This window comes from Poromitra crassiceps, assembly GCF_964638095.1.
Source record: "Poromitra crassiceps genome assembly, chromosome: 16".
Classification (NCBI taxonomy): domain Eukaryota; kingdom Metazoa; phylum Chordata; class Actinopteri; order Beryciformes; family Melamphaidae; genus Poromitra; species Poromitra crassiceps.
This window is the reverse complement of record NC_139645.1, coordinates 15,381,509-15,398,707: the sequence shown is the minus strand read 5'-3', so window position 1 is coordinate 15,398,707 and position 17,199 is coordinate 15,381,509. Positions and strand designations below refer to the sequence as shown.

The 17,199-nt window shown below is 43.9% G+C and overlaps 1 protein-coding gene across 1 annotated transcript in view; it reads right to left on the bottom strand.

Annotated features, from left to right (window-relative positions):
• Positions 1-17,199, bottom strand: part of LOC310791469 (protein mono-ADP-ribosyltransferase PARP14-like) — a 77,845-nt gene extending 60,646 nt beyond the window's left edge. Inside the window, exons 1-2 of the mRNA XM_083653156.1 lie at positions 17,013-17,199; positions 16,320-16,423 (exon numbers count right to left, since the gene is read on the bottom strand). Of these exons, the coding sequence (XP_083509282.1) occupies positions 16,320-16,423; positions 17,013-17,187 (279 nt within the window). The 5' untranslated portion in view covers positions 17,188-17,199. The remainder of the gene's footprint in view (positions 1-16,319; positions 16,424-17,012) is intronic.

The window sequence follows — 17,199 nt, the reverse complement described above, 5'->3', positions numbered from 1 at the left end:
CTACACAGACGGCGGGACCTTTGTTCGCTGCAGCCATCCGCTCCCCACAATGGAGGAGAACAAAGATGCAGACACCAGCGTCGGGCAAAAATACAACAGGAACGCGCTGATCCAATTCAGGAACGCACGGATTTATTTAACAGTAACTGGCAAGCTCCCGACCTCACGGAATTTCCTGAACTTATAAAATACCAACGGAAAAGAGGTAGGAGAGGGGGAATACTCGCCCGCCTAAGAAGGCGCACCAACAAGCCACCGTTACCCAGCGTACTCCTGGCAAATGTCCAATCTTTGGAGAATAAGCTATGTGAACGAAGAGCGCGAGCACAATTCCAAAAAGACATAGCGCGATGTAAGGTTCTGTGTCTGACTGAAACCTGGCTCACTACTGATACAATGGACCATTCTATCACTTTACCAGGCTTCAGTGTATTCAGAGGAGACAGAGATGAACGATCCGGGAAGAAGAAAGGCGGAGGCGTTTGTCTAATGATTAACGAAAACTGGTGTGTAAACATCACTGACATTGGGAAATACTGCTCAGCAGACCTTGAGTATGTAATGTTACAATGCGTGCCGTTCTTGAGTCCCAGGGAATTCACGTCAGTCACCATCATGGGTGTATACGTTCCTCCACAAGCGAATGTCACTGTCGCACTGAAAGAGTTGCAACGGGCAATCAGCGCACAGGAGACAAAACAACCGGAAATGGCCCTGGTGGTGACTGGGGATTTTAACAGGGCAAACCTGAGAGGAAGAATGCCCACGCTTCACCAGCACATTCACTTCCCCACCCGAGGCAGAAACACACTGGACCAATGTTACTCAAATATCCGCCATGGCTACAAGGCCGTACCCCGCCCCCCCTTCGGCAAATCGGACCACGCCTCCATTCTACTCGTACCAACAAAAACTGAAAAAACAGCCCCCAGCATTCCGAACCGCCCACTGCTGGTCAGACCAATCAGACGACATCCTGAGGGACTGCTTTGACCAAGTAGTATGGGAGGAGTTCAAAGCTGCAGGAGACCTGGGCGAGTATGCAGAGACGGTGTCATGCTTCATAAAGAAGTGTACCGACGACATAGTCCCCACAAAGAGAGTCAAAATAATGCCAAATCAAAAGCCCTGGGTCAAAAGCGACGTCAGGGCTGCCCTTCACGCCAGGACCACCGCCTTCAGTTCTGGCACACCAGAACAATACAAGCAGGCACAATGCCCTCCGGACCGCTATAAAAAAAGCACGGAGAGATTATGGAAGGCAGCTGGAGTCAAAATTGGACACTAACAACCCCAGACACCTGTGGAGAGGACTCCATGCTGCCACAGACTTCAAAGAGGTGAAACGACAGAACCCCAGCACGTCACCCATCCTACCGGACGAACTCAACGCGTTCTACGCTAGGTTCGACCCCTCTGCCAGAGCGCCCCCCCCCCCCCCCCCCCCCCCCCTCCGACCCCTCTCCCCCTCTCCTCCCCCCCATCACCCCCCCCTCTCTCCTCCCCCCCACCACCCCTCCTCCTCCCCTCCCCCCCACCTCTCTCCCCCATCACCCCTCCCCTCCTCTCCCCCCCCCCCCCCCTGCCACCTCTCCCCCCCATCACCCCTCCCCCTCTCCGCCCCCCCCACCACCCCTCCTCCTCTCCCCCCCCAGCCACCTCCCCTCCTCCCCCCCACCCCTCAGCACCCCCACCCCCTTCCATTCCCACCTAACCACCAACCCCCCCCACCTCCCACCCCCCACAGATCCAGACCGCCCTCTCACCATCACTGAGGATGAAGTGTGCCGGTCGTTCCTGCGTATCAACCCACGCAAGGCGGCCGGCCCGGACGGCATCCCCGGGCGGGTCCTCAAGGCCTGCGCCCACCAGCTGGCAGGCGTATTCACAGACATTTTCAACCAGTCTCTCTCCCTCCGACGAGTTCCCTCCTGCTTCAAAGCAGCGACAATCATCCCCATTCCCAAGCAGCAAAAAGTGACCAGCCTCAATGACTGGCGCCCAATAGCCCTCACGCCAATAGCCAGCAAGTGCTTTGAAAAGCTGGTCATATCAAAGATCCGCCCCACACTCCCCCCGGACCACGACCCGCTACAATTTGCATATCGCCCCAACAGGAGCACAGCGGATGCAGTAGCACACGTGCTCCACACCGCCCTGTCCCACCTGGAGGGGAAGGACACCTATGTAAGAATGCTGTTCGTGGACTACAGCTCAGCATTCAACACCATAGTACCCTCCAGGCTGGTATGCAAGCTCAAGGATCTGGGACTAAACACAGCAATGTGCGACTGGATCCTGGATTTCCTGACAGACTGCCGCCAGGTGGTGAGGGTGGGCAACCTCACCTCCTCACCACTGACCATCAGCATAGGAGCGCCCCAGGGGTGCGTCTCCAGCCCCTTCTGGTACGACCTCTACACCCACGACTGCGTGGCGACTCAAACTTCGAACACCATCGTGAAGTTTGCAGACGACACAGCGGTCGTGGGGCTGATCTCGGGGGGCGACGAGACGGCCTACAGAGAGGAGGTGGGGGCCCTGGAACAATGGTGCCAGGACAACCACCTCTCTCTGAACGTCTCCAAGACCAAGGAGATCATTGTAGACTACAGGAGGGGGGGGGGGGGGGGGGCACACACCCCCCAATCACCATCAACGGCACAGTGGTGGAAAGGGTGGACAGTACCTGGGAGTCAACATCCACCAGGACCTGACTTGGGCCGGCCACACCGCCACTGTTGTCAAAAAGGCCCAACAGCAAATACACGGACTCAGGCGCCTGAAGAAATTTGGGCTAAGGCCAGAAATCCTTACGGACTTCTACAGAGGCACCATTGAAAGCCTGCTGACTGGCTGCTTCACCACCTGGTACGGGAACTCTACCACCATGGACCGCAGGGCGCTACGGAGAGTGAGACGCGCGGCCCAGCACGTAACAGGATGTGAGTTGCCAGAACTGCATGAACTGTATAAACAGCGGTGCCTCAGGAGGTCCCTGAAGATCATCAAAGACACAAACCATCCCCACAACAGCCTGTTCTCCCTGTTACCCTCAGGGAGAAGATACAGGGTTCCAAAAGCACGCACAAATCGCTTGAGGAACAGTTTCTTCCCGCAGGCCACGAGACTCCTTAACATACACAAATAGTGTAGTAGCCGTACTGTACCGTACTGTAGCTGCTACCATTACGTATGTCTAATGTTTAATTGTATGTTTAATAAGGAATATGCTATTTGCACCTGTATGTCAAATACGCCGAATTTAAAACGCAGAGTTTAATTGTATGTAGGGATGTCACGATACCAAAATTATGAGTTCGATACCGATACCTGCCTAAATATCTCGATACCGATACTGAAACGATACCACGGCAAAAAACTAAAACATCAGGAAAAGTAGTGGAATAAATAGAGGGGACAAAACATGGAACTTAAAACTTATTTTATTGATTTAACAAGGTAATGCACAGCCATGTAGTCATTTTACTACATGCTGGTAGTACTGCCACCACGTGTGGCGCTGAACATGCTAGAACTTTTATTAGTTCTAGCATAGAACTAATACATAGCCCAATACATGTAGGCTAGGTGTTTTTTAGGTGTTTTTTACAATTAATTCGTATATCATTAATAATTGGGATTATTGTAAATATTAGGATAGGTGACATCAGATGACTGCTTACCATGTAAAAGCTTTAATAACACTGGCATTGAGAGCCATAGTGTTATTAAATATTGTACATGGTATGCAGTCATCTGATGTCCCCTCCCCTAAACGTTACATGTCATGACTTGCTCCTTCCTTGGCAGAGATCTGTGCTCCAGCACATTGCCTCGTGTTTTACTGTAAACGAGTAGGCTATTGTGACAAGCGAACTTTTTCAGTGAAACAAGTTCGCTTGTCACACAATACTCGTTGGACTTATTTGAGGGCATGTATGTTTATCGTTCACGTTCGCTAACCTGTCGGTCTTTAAACTCTTTGAACAGGTCGGGGTGCCTGTCGGCAAGATGTTTAGCCAGGTTCGATGTGTTTGATCCTTTCGCTTGCGTCACGTTGAAGCACCTTTTACACACTGGTTTGGATGTGTCCACGGGCTTGCCTTCGCTGTCGGCAACGTAAGCAAAATATTTCCATATTTCGCTTCGTGCATCTGCTTTTTCTACAAGCGTTGGTCGGCTTGCAAGACTAGAAGAAGCCGCTGCCATTTTCGCTGCGTCTGTCCTGTGTGTCGGGGTGCTGTAGTGAGGACTGAACGACTGTGGCCAGAGAGCGAGCAGAGGGAAGAGAGGAAAGTCGACACGCCCCCACATGAAGCAGACAGAGTCAGAGACGAGCTTTTTTTCACTTTTCACGAGTCACCATTGGTTCAAGGCAAGGCTGTGTTGCCTTCACGTGAGGTGGGAGACAGGCTCTCAACTGTAATGCCGCTGTGTCTCTCTCCTCCGCTAACAAACACCACGGTCGCACACTGACGCAACCCATGACATTTTTTTAAGTATCGGTACTAAATTAACGTGGTATAGTATCCTTTTTAACGGCAGGGAACCGCGGTACCATACTAATACCGGTATACCGTGCAACCCTAATTGTATGTTTAATAAGGAATATGCTATTTGCACCTGTATGTCAAATACGCCGAATTTAAAATGTTTAAGCACGTCTAAAGTATGCACATGACATGTGCACCTATGTGCAGTGAATATGCCACTGTCTCTGACTTGTCTTATCACTATACTGCCTTATTGCTTGTTGTGTCTCTTGTTGTTTTGCACTCATATGCCCTGTTATATTTGTACTATGTTGTAAACGGAGTCCACAGCACAAGAATTCAACACGTGATACTTGTACCATGGAGTGACAATAAAAATCTTGAATCTTGAATCTTGAATCTTGAATATCAACATTACATGGCTCATGGTAAATCTTGTATGGAAAATGAAGGTAAGGGTCCAACGAACAAAACTAGCTATTACTGTACATTTAGTCACCACAACATCCTAACTGCGACAATCATCAATAAAACCATATTTGTTTATGTTGCAAATCCGTGAAGTAGATATTGTTTTCATTCGGTTTCCGGTTTGTATACCGTGAAGGCAAAGGTCGAATGACGAATGACGACCCATTTTGGAAACTAGAGACTCTAGAACAAAATGAGTCCTTCCACAAGTTGCTGTGAGCTCTATTGGCTACACAGTGTGTCAGTCAACTCAAGTCGTGCTGTGCTTGGATGTTGACAAATGTGGGCGTCTGTTTTGCGTAAATCATAGACATCGAGCCCAATGGCAGATCGTTCAAATTTGACTGACCAGTCTTGTAGCGAATGAAATTTCCTTTTCCATGAGTGGTGGAACTCTTTGTTTGGGTGGGGAGGGGGGGATTGAGAGCTCTGCGTCTAGGAAAGAAAGTTTTCATGGAGTTTTGAATAGCGCACAGGACAACAACAACAACAAAGTAAAAGACAATTATTTTGGTTTTTCTGATTTGTTTTATTTTATTTACAATGCCGAAAGCAAAGAAGAAGACTCATTTTCTTGGGACAAAGTCTCATTTTACAGTGGAGGCTGCAGAATTTTGCAGTTGCCGCTAACACTTTATAATAACGTTCAGTAGTAAGTCATTTATAAGCTATTAGTTAATGATGAACTAATGATGAACTAATCATTTACAAAACATTAACATTTGTAGATGATTCATATGTGTTATGTAAACATATCACAAATGTGTTGTAAGTCATCTATAAACGTTTAGTAAATCATGAAATGATCATACATACATCATTTGTAAATGATTAGTAAGTGATTAGTCAATATATTATGGATCACTTGTAAGTCATTCAAAGTGTTTTTGTTATTCCAACAATATCTCTTTGTTAATAATGAACAAATGATGAGCAAATCATTAGTAAATGATGTATAAGCTAGTCGATACATAATGAATTACTTGTAAGTCATTCAGTTTTTATATTTCAACTATCTGTTCTGTCTATCAATATCTATTTTGTCACTATACACATTTGTTAATGATGAACAAATGATGAACAAATCATTACTATATCATCTGTATATAATTTGTATCATTACTTGTAAGGTATAGCCTGTTAAAAGCCTCAAAACAGGGAGATCCGGATTCGGATTCCGGACTCCTCATCGTACAATTCGGTTCACCGTACAAACCCCTAAGTCATCCAAGTCCGGAAGTGCCAAGTTAAGTCACTAAGTCACCCAGGCCAAGTTGGGAAGCCCCTAAGTCATCCAAGTCCGGAAGCGCGCCAAGTTAAGTCACTAATGGCCCATTTCCACCGCAGGTAGTAGCGCGGTCCCGCTCCGCTCGAGTCGATAAATGATCTCATTCCACCGCTAAAAACTGTCCCAGCCCGGGTGGTATTGGGGTCGAGTCTTGCTACTTTTCGTACCTGCCTCGTCGGGGTTCTATTCTGTGAACCCGGTACCATACGGTGACGTGAAAACATTGTTGACGACTGATTGGTCAGGCAGAATCGTGTTTACTCTGTCTATCTAATGACTGTCAATGCAATGCTGCATACCAGTTTAGTGGGCTTACCTTCTCTTCTGTTATGTATATTTCCATCAGTCTTTTGTGTTGCTGCCTTCGCCTCCGGTGAAATAAAATCGTGGCGGTGGTTTCAATTGTCTGAGAGAGAAAAAAGTCTGCTGCTCAGGAAGCTCCTGTAGTTAGTTGAGTGCAGCGCTCCGCTAGGCCGCAGCGGGTCTTTGGTGAAGCCGCGGTCTTGCCTGGTGAGAGGCCGCGGGGTACAGGCTTCACTCTGTTGCGCCTCTCCCGTCCGCGCGCAGCGCATGCCTGTGAGTTTGACTAACTACAAAGTGATATCCATTCTCCTGGCCGATTGTCACATTTGCCCATGTACACTGTAGGTCATTTAGAGGCACCAGTATTTCATAAACAGTTTAAAAGTTCTGTGGATGGATTTAATTGTAACGTTATGTTATAGCCTACTTCGGCTATTAGGCGGAGGACAGATATGCGGTCGCTATGACGACCAGCTGTGGGCGGGGGTGGGCGGGGGCAGATGAACGGCGGTCGAAGCAGAACATCCATCGGGCCGAAACGAGTAGAGCTGACTGGTGACGAGCTGTGCAGGGCAGTAAAATGTGGTGGCAATGAGCCATAAGTCACCCAGGCCAAGTCGGGAAGCGCCAGCCGTGAGTTGCTGTAAGACGCCATAAGTCACTAAGTCACCGTATAAACCCCTAAGTCACCAAGGCGAAGGCCAGGCCACGTCGGGAAACGCCAGGCCAGCCATGAGTCGCCGTAAGACGCCATAAGTCACTAAGTCACCAAGGCTGAAGGCCAGGCCAAGTTGGGAAGCTGTTAAGGGCCAATTAACTTCTGGAAATTAGATTTTCCTTTTGGGGGATTCTCTCTAGCCCAAATAGATGCCGCCCTCTTGCCTAAAGAGGAGCGCCATCTTACAACGGAGTCATACGCCAAAGTACTTGCCATGCATGCCACTTGCTAAATAAAGTCTCTTGTTAAACCCTTACCGACCGGTCTCTCATGATTGAATTATGATCAGTGTTGCTGTACCATAACTGTAGCAGCTATGACCTGTTAGTGAAGCTCCTCCCCAGGCCGACAGAAGCAGTCAGCATGAAGCACTGCAGCACAAACTACAAAGTCTTCCCCAACTGTAATAAATGATGTGTAAATCATTTACAAGTCACTTATAAAGCTTTCTGTATCCCCTGATCTAAAGTGTAAACAATTCATCACACATACATGTGTTGCATCATTTGTAGATAACTGTGAGCCTGTTAGAATTCAAAATCCTTTCTACCAACATAACTAGCCTGTTATCTCTACTGTAGGCTACTGTACTGTACTGTGCAGTCAACCTAGTGACATCATCTAGCAGCGAGCTACTTGGCGAAAAGGTGAAATGTGATCATATGAGTACATGAGTCATGATTAAATGTTTCATGTCCTCATGTCCTCACACAAGTCATCTTTGCTTACTTTTATTACAGAATGTGAATCTATCTAATCACTGCTAGTCTACCTCTGTGAGATCTCTAACCAATCATGGTCAAATGTTGTATCATTCTGGGTGATTTCCTCAGCTGAATCAGCGTCTGGGCATGCTTCCTGTTTTTACCAACTCTTGCTGAGGCTATTACCTTCAGTTCTCCTTGTGGTTGGTATAAGGGAAGTCTTACTTTTGAAATGATAGTCGAAAGTCGTAGAGAATGTTTGTTGTGATCATAGTTTCACTTTGATCTCTCTAGCTACAATACAGTCATGGAACTCTGATTCCTCTGATGGAACTGATATGAAAAAGGTTGAGAATCACTGGGGGGGACCTAAATATATATATATATATACAGTATATATATATATATATATATATATATATATATATATAATGACATATAGGCCTAAATTACATAGCCTATGAATAAACAAACCTAAACATGTGTCCCTGTGTATTTTGTGGTAATTTAATAGCAGACACAATTAGATTTTGATTTGATGCAAGTGGTATTTCAAAACCAGAGGAGATGCCTTCCCCTGTTATCTACCCGGTATTTGTGAAACAAAATCATTGAAGTGAAAGTTTTGTCACAAAACTATATTGTTGCATATTTTATTTAAGTGGGTATACTCAAATCCTGGAGCTTTCCTAGTGGATATACTGCGTATACCTGCGTATCACGTAGACTACACCACTAACAATTGTTTTGAGGCTTTTAACAGGCTACTGTACCTTAAGTAATTAATGATACATCAACAAATTACTGTATATACAGATCATTTACTAATCATTTGTTCATGATTAACAAATGTGTAATGACAGAACATATGTTTAGAATGTATATTTAGAATACTGTACAATGAGACCAAAGCCGAAGTTATGGACTCACTGAAGAAAGCGGGTAGGATAGCTCTAACTTGTGATGCGTGGACAATACATTGTTACTGCGCACATCATCACTGAACACTGACAGTGGCAGCTAGCGTCTCATGTACTCCAAACAAGAGTGATGAGTGACTGGTGCAAATGTGGCAGAGCTGTTACAACATGTAGAAGAAGTGATTCAGAATATGCTGAAGTGGAGTTAATTTACTATAGGATGCTGCTACAGACACAACTGGCGCACTTGTTCATTTTCCTGTTGGTTCTTTGCAATGCTGGGAAATATGTTGCCAAATGTAACCTTCCAGTTGACACATCTCTTCCGCTTTGTTAATAAAAGATAATGGAAGTAAATTCATCTGTTTATTTGAATGATGGATCATTACAATGCAATTAAATTCACTTTATTTTAAAAGTAGTAACATAGTGAGAAAAAGAAAGCATGTATTGAAAAAAAAAGATGCATCAAGATGCATCTATAATCGATGCATTGAGATGCATCGATAATCGTTTTATAATCGAATCGTAGCCCTCTGAATCGAAATCGAATCGTTAGGTGCCTAGAGATTATATATATATACATATATATATATATATATATATATATATATATATATATATATATATATATATATATATATATACCAATATGTACCAACACAACGCCAGTACATATGTACATATATATATATATATATATATATATATATATATGTACATATGTACTGGCGTTGTGTTGGTGGTAATTGCAGCAACCCATGTTAACTCATTGAGTGCCAATGACGACAATCGTCGTCAATTCAAATACTAACGTAGAGTGCCAATGACGACGATTGTCGTCAATTGCATTTTTTGACGGTGGGACGTGGATCAAAGCCAGATGCATCTCCTGTACAAATATTGTAGCTATTGAAGGTGTATAACCTATTTTACGGACCCATTAGGTGGCGACAGTGCTCTCCAGATTAGAGAAAGGTGGGGAAAAACAGCAGAAGAAGCCCCGTGATGAAACGGAAACCGATGAGAGCCGGAGCCAGAGCCGTATAGATTGCTCTGGCTGCAGCTAACGTTAGCTGCGAACAGCAGTCAATCCGCGCCCACAACTGAGCCCCTCTGTCTCTGCTGCATAGTTTCTCCACACGATTAGCCGCCAGAAAAGCAGCACCCGACGCCGAAGGGCCAAACCATTCTCAGCAGTCCGGTTTGGCTTTTCGGTGTCGCGCTGGGAGCCGGTGCACAAAAACGGAGTGCTCCGAAAATAGACCTGGGTGCGTGAAGCTGTGTTAGTGTGGGGAGGAGTTTGCAGCTGAGAGGGGGGTGGGGCACGCAGGGCACCACACAACTACACCACGTCACTACATCAGAAAATATTAGCTTCAGAGTCAGTGAATGTGCTTGAAATGCTTCATTTCACAAAAGGCTGAATATCTCAGCTTCTAATTTGAAACGTCTGTTTTTGCTGAAAACAACCTATCTTCTCCGGCTGATAACTAAAGAACGGAAAATGGTATCAATAAACTTTTTTTTGCTGATGATACAATAGTCTCCTCGTTCTTTGTGCGTGTTCGGTGTTTACATAGTAATATCACACAATATTCTGTGGGCCTCGAGAAATCACTGAAAACGCTCTGAAACTCTGGCACTGGGAGCGTCCGTTCTCCAAAAGTGGCTGGCACTCAATGAGTAAAGGCCTTGCCCAGGGGTGGATTCGAACTGCCGACCATCGGCTTATGAGGCGGACACGTAAACCACTGCACCAAGAGAGCTAGCTGAGCTCCCTTGGCGGAGCTGATTAACGTGCCTTTATACTGGGGGAGTGAGTCTAACCAACCTACTCGCTAACACTCAGGACTCACGAGGAATCGTGCTGATTCACTTAGGTTATATATTATATACAGTATATATATATATATATATGTGTTGGATGTAATCCAAAAGGTACTGGAGCACACAGATCAAGTGTATAATGGAGTTTTTATTCAACTAACGTTTCGACACTACTGTGTCTTCATCAGAGTGAGAGACTCTGATGAAGACACAGTAGTGTCGAAACGTTAGTTGAATAAAAACTTCATTATACACTTGATCTGTGTGCTCCAGAACCTTTTGGATTACATCCAATTATCTATATCGTAAGTCTGCCTTTTCTGAGAAGCACCAGACCAGCCTGCTGGGCTGCAGAGGTTGAGGCGCGCTTAACTACATCCTGCATATATGTGTGTGTGTGGCGTCCACCCGCTATGCCGAGCACCCGCAGTGCCGACAGCCCGCAGTGCCGACAGCCCGCAATGCCAACGTTAGGTTTAGGCGTGGGGGGTGGGAGAGGTTAAGGTTAGGGTCTGGGGCAGGTTAGGTTTAGGCATGGGGGTGGGAGAGGTTAGGTTTAGGGTTAGGGTCTGCGGGAGCTTAGGTTTAGGCATGGGGGGTCGGAGAGGTTAGGTTTAGGCGTGGGGCTGCACACCGCCTCGTTCAGCTGGTTCTGCTTGTGAGCTATCGGCATTGCGGACTGTCGGCACATATGTGTGTGTGTGTGTGTGTGTGTGTGTAGTCTTGCTCTATAAGGCTTAGGCTTGCTGTATCCACTAATCTAAAGTGTAAACAATTCGTCACACATAAATGTGTTAGCAGTGGTCTATGTGCATATATGTGATTTGAGTGTACCCACTTAAAAATGTCAAATAAAAAATTTAACAATATAGTTTTGTGACAAAACTTTCACTTCAATGATTTTATTTCACAAATACCGGGTAGATAACTGCAGGGGAAGGCATCTCCTCTGGTTTTGAAATATCATGTGCCTCAAATCAAAATCGAATTTGCTATTGAATCTCCACAAAAATACACAAGGACACATGTTTAGGTTTGTTTATTTATAGGCTACTTAATTTAGGTCTATATGTCATTATTTAGAGAGAGAGAAAGAGAGAGAGAAAGAGATTTAGGTCCCCTAGGCGAGTGATTCTCAACCTTTTTCATATCAAGGACCCCTAATTTAGTCCACCTCAGCGCCCCTTTGATGAGATTTTGTCTCTCAAACCAAAATCAGAGTTCCATGACTGTATTGTAGTTAGAGAGATAAAAGTGAAACTATGATCACAACAAACATTCTCTACGACTTTCGACTATCATTTCAAAAGTAAGACTTCCCTTATAGCAACCACAGGGAGAACTGAAGGCAAGAGCCTCAGCAAAAGTTGGTAAAAACAGGAAGCATGCCCAGACGCTGATTCAGCTGAAGAAATCACCCAGAATGATTCAGCATTTGACCATGGTTGGTTAGAGATCTCACAGAGGTAGACAGCCGCTGGACGAGTGCTTCTCGCCATCAGCTTGTTATCCGGTCAGAAACCTATGCTGCTACATGCTACAATTTAGCACAATGTAAATAGGCTAGTGCCCCCCCCCCCCCGACCCCCCTCAAATACAGGTAATTTGACTGCTATATTCACACATGTGAGCCCTCAGGTGTGAAGGGAAATTCCGGGAAATGGCCGATATTGATTTACAGGCAATGTTCCTGTACGCATGTGTGAAAACGGCTATAGAGAGAGGGGGCTTGGTGCAATACTTTTTTTTATTAGACTGCACACGTGTTTTATTATATTGTACAAGTTTATAGTGTGCAGTGCACATTGGTCAATTGACAGTTCCTATGTGCAATTGTGCTTTTTTGAAAGACAGGGATGCAAACTAGTCACTAGGTGACAGTCACCTTTTTCATACCAACATAGGATTATTTTTGAGTGGTTTTATGTCTGCCCTGGTATCTGTAACCTTTTTCACTTTCCGTGACTTTACATCCCTGCAAAGAGTAAATAAAACTATTTGTACTCAAGTTATTTGGTTTGACTCTATTCTTCTACTTCTATAGCCTCAGCCAGGAAGGATTTATGACATCACTGATGACATCACAATTGCTTTTGGCCACTTTTAGAGAGGTTTTGGGTAACTAAGAGATTTGAAAAAAGAAAAAGAAAAACTAAAATACAACAAAGTTTGTTTTTATGAGTAATTTATGTGATAATGTTGGGGGGGGGGGGTGAATATATACCTCTAAAGTCATTTGGTTACCAGGTGTCCATTTGGAGTCTCCAAATGGCTTTTTGGAAATCCGCCTAGGTATCTCCTTACAAAAACCACTGCCAAATACTCATGTTTTGGTATTTTTTCATCTCCTTTGAGTTGGGATGTGGTAAAGCCTGTGGCTATGTCTCCATTGGGTTTCTAGCCATAAATACAACAACCACAGGTAACTATTTACACTCTAAAAGTGTTTTTTATTCTAGGCGAGAATCAACCACTGTGTTTTAGCTGGTGTTACTCAGGGTCAGTAACACATAGAGTCATTCTGACACTTGGAACAGAAACTTCAAAGTCTTACCTTTCAGAAATGGTCAGTTGTCTGTAACCCTAGCGGTTCAGCAACAGTAAGCATTTTAGTTCGGGTATGTCATTTTCACCATTTTCTTCAGAAATAGGTGGCTTTAAGGACCCCACCCCTCTGTATTAATAGCCTCATGGTGCATTTTCAAATTCTATTGTTCTAATTACATCTCTCCCAGTTAGCAGTATCCCAAAATCATAAGTTTGTGATGAAATAGCCTACGCTGCGGTGCGGGCTTTAAAAAAAACAAAAAATAAGTTTTGAGCACCACAGTCCACACATGCTGTGTGCTGTGGTTTGGTGAAATTTGGACTAAATTAGAAGGCAAAATAGCGATTTCTGTGAAATAGACCCCACCCACAACACTTTGCAAGTCGATTATATCGCAACGGTGAGATCTTGCTAAAGAATCATTCATCATAATTATAATAAAAGCATTGTTTATTCATCAAGTCTCCTGATTGAAAGAGAAATAGCGAAAAAATGCTTTTGGACAAACGTCTAAATGGCGGAAAATCTAGTTAGACGGAAATGGGCGTGGTCTACAGTATATAGAAATAATGTTGATCGTAGAAGCTATGGTTCCAAAGTTATGTACCAAAACATAAAGAGGGCAGCTATAGCGCCACCGTGAGGTCAATCGGTGTAATTTTTTAGGCCAGAGTAGAAGAGTACTTTATGAAGCTATACCCAATTTGGGAACCGTCGCTCTTATGGTTTGTGAGCTATGGGTACTTGCCATAGCTCCCCCTATAGTCGAAATGACACAATTGTTTTTTTATCAGCTCAGAGTACATAGCTGCACACCTGTACCAAGGTTCATTCGCAACGGACAATGCGTTCCGGAGTTAGGGCGATTTTTGTGAACTAGGCCACACCCACAAAAGTTTGGAAGTCGATTATATCCAGTGCCCAATTCAGCCTCCCTCTTTTTGAAGCCTATGCGGAAATTGCATTCTTTCAAATGGCCAGTGGGGGGCACAGTTTGTGTAGCACTCCCCAGGAACATGCATTCAACTCTATAGGAAACGAGTCAACTTCTCTCTCGGTCTATGTCTTAAATAAATACTTTCCAAATTAGTTTATGGTCTGAAAAAACAATTTCAAGTCTTTTTCATGCTCTCTCTCCGTTTTCAAAATTATAGACCCATTTCGAGGAAAATTGACGACAAACATTGGATAATAAGAACAGTAATACTTCCGACCGGTAGAGGCAATAATGTGCCCCAAGGCATCAGATAGCAAGTAAGCAAATTATCAGAAAATAGCGGTACTTTATGATATTTTAATAATGTTAGTAGACACACGTAACTACAGTATATAGATACCCTACATCTAACGTTCATAACATGGCGGACCATTTAACGTTATCTATACCCATAAGCGATTCTAGGCTTTCCAAACAGGGGTTGCAACACCAAGAAGGTAATAGTACTCTGACAGGGGGGTATCTAGGGGGGGCAGTGCCCCCCTGGACAAAGAAAGTTTGTAAATTTTAAAGTAAAATGCATTAATCTGGTGCACTCTGAGAGCAAAATGAAGAGGCTAGTAGATATGAAGAGGGGCGGCTCTAGTCATATTGGTGACTAGGCGAGGTGTTAGGCGAGATTTGACTTGCCCCCCCCCCCCCCGCTCCACACACACACGTCTGTGAATCACCAGCATTTATTATTATTATTATTATTATTATTATTATTATTATTATTATTATTATTATTATTATTATTATTATTATTATCATCATATAAAGATTTTGGTCGTTTGAAGCCAGATTTATAGCAATATCTCATTTTAAATTAACATTAGGATTAGATTTACTCCTTTTCTCACTCCCATGTCATCACCTGCTCTCCCTGCAGGGCTTGAAATTAACTTTTGATCACCAGCCAATATGGCTGCTAGATTTTAAAGTACCAGCCAATTAGAATTTCCACTAGCCAAAATGTCTTTTCTTTTCTTTAAATAAACCAGAATATGAGTGCCACTGCCACTGGGTTAATATAAGCATAAGTATCAGTAAAAATAAGTAAAAAAATAAAGAGATTTTTTTTTTTTATCCATTTATTTTTTACATGTAAATTGGTAGCAGGGGAGCACTTCAAGTGTGTCACTGGTTACTCTGTGTTTATCCGGGCCTGACTTGTATACTTTATTATGCCTCCGCCGGCGATAACCAGGCCAGAGGCATTATGGATCCGGGTTGTCCGTCCGTCCGTCCGTCCGTCCGTCCGTCCGTCCATGGTTCGTTAACGCGATATCTGAGGAACGCCTTGACGGAATTTCATCAAATTTGCCTTAAACATCCACTTAGACTCAAGGATGATCTGATTCGATTTTGGTGGTCAAAGGTCAAAGGTTCAGGTCACTGTGACCTCTCGAACGCCATTTTCAAGCTTGTTAACGCGATATCTCAGGAATGCCTTGACGGAATTTCATCAAACAGGACAGTGCCAGATTGATATACTGTAGGAAAGACTGTTGCAATGACAAACCACATGAACTTCACATGTGCTATTTCAGATGTGATCACATGTGAAAACATGTTAAATATCACATGAAAACATGTGGAACACATGTGAAACAGGTGGTTTTGGAACGTTTTCACATGTGAAATGTGTGAAACCCATGTAAATTCCCATGTGATTACATGTGAAACCTATGTGATTTACATGTGAAACCCATGTAAATGTTGTTTTCCACATGTGGAAAACATGTTGCTATACAACATGTGGCAAAACATGTTATCACATGTGATAACATGTGTTCCACATGTGAAAATGTTCCAAAACCACACGCTTCCCATGGGTTTCACATGTGTTCGACATGTTTTCACATGTGAAATTGAACATGTGGACACATGTGAACCTCGTGTGTTTTTTCTAAATTATATCAAACAACAAAAACCTTCAGATTGCATCCCAAATCTGATCAAATTGAGTATATGAGCCGGGTGAAATTAGCGGGTGCTTTGACGTGACAATAATGGGAAACCTCTGATGACAGTTGCCAATATGCTGATATTTGTCACTTACCTGCTTTGATGATTTATCATCATTAGGTAAGCGGACAGTCATCTTCAACACCACGTTATCCAAAGTGATCGCATGCCCTTCTTTCCCCAAAACTCTTTGCCGGTCTGTAAGAAAGTCAAGTCAACCATTTCCGTCAAATCGTAGGCTCCCAACATACTGTATTTAACATACAAGGACTACCGACTGGGGTCCCTGCCCCAAGAATAAAACTACAATGTATAAGAACGGTAAGAAACGACACATACAAACACATAGCACATAACAAAATGTTAACTTATTTCTTCTCAACACATTATTGGTTATAGCCTAATGAATGTCATCTGGGGGAGATTAATATAAGAAAATTACAGAAGAGAAGAGAAGAGAAGAGTCCACAGAGGAAATCTGTGTCTGTCTCCTTCAAAATGACAGTAGCCTACCCCCGATATAAATTATCATTATTAGGAGCCATGGCAATGGACTCAAAAGAAAGAAAGAAAACATCTCTAGGCGTAAATAAGACAATGTTTTTTTTTATCACCAATTAAAACAAATGACAAAAAACAATATGAACTTATTTATCTACAAAGAAACATTGGAATGATAGAATAAGCACCTGTGGGATGACCAAAAGTAGGCTACTCTCTGGGGTATGCTGATATCCCACAAATAGCCTACGTAAATAAAGTTGTCATGTGATCAGGTCAGACTCACCCTCCACTGTTCGGAAGCGCAGCACCGCCGTCCTGCTGCAGTCCTCATACTCAACTCGACAATCGCCGCCGTTTGATTTCTTACTTTGGAAATATTTCACTAACTTGTTTTTCAGTTTGGGAATATTGTGTTGACCGAGCTCGACGAGCAAGGCGTGAGGATACGCGTTGTCCATCGCTGCTCCGCT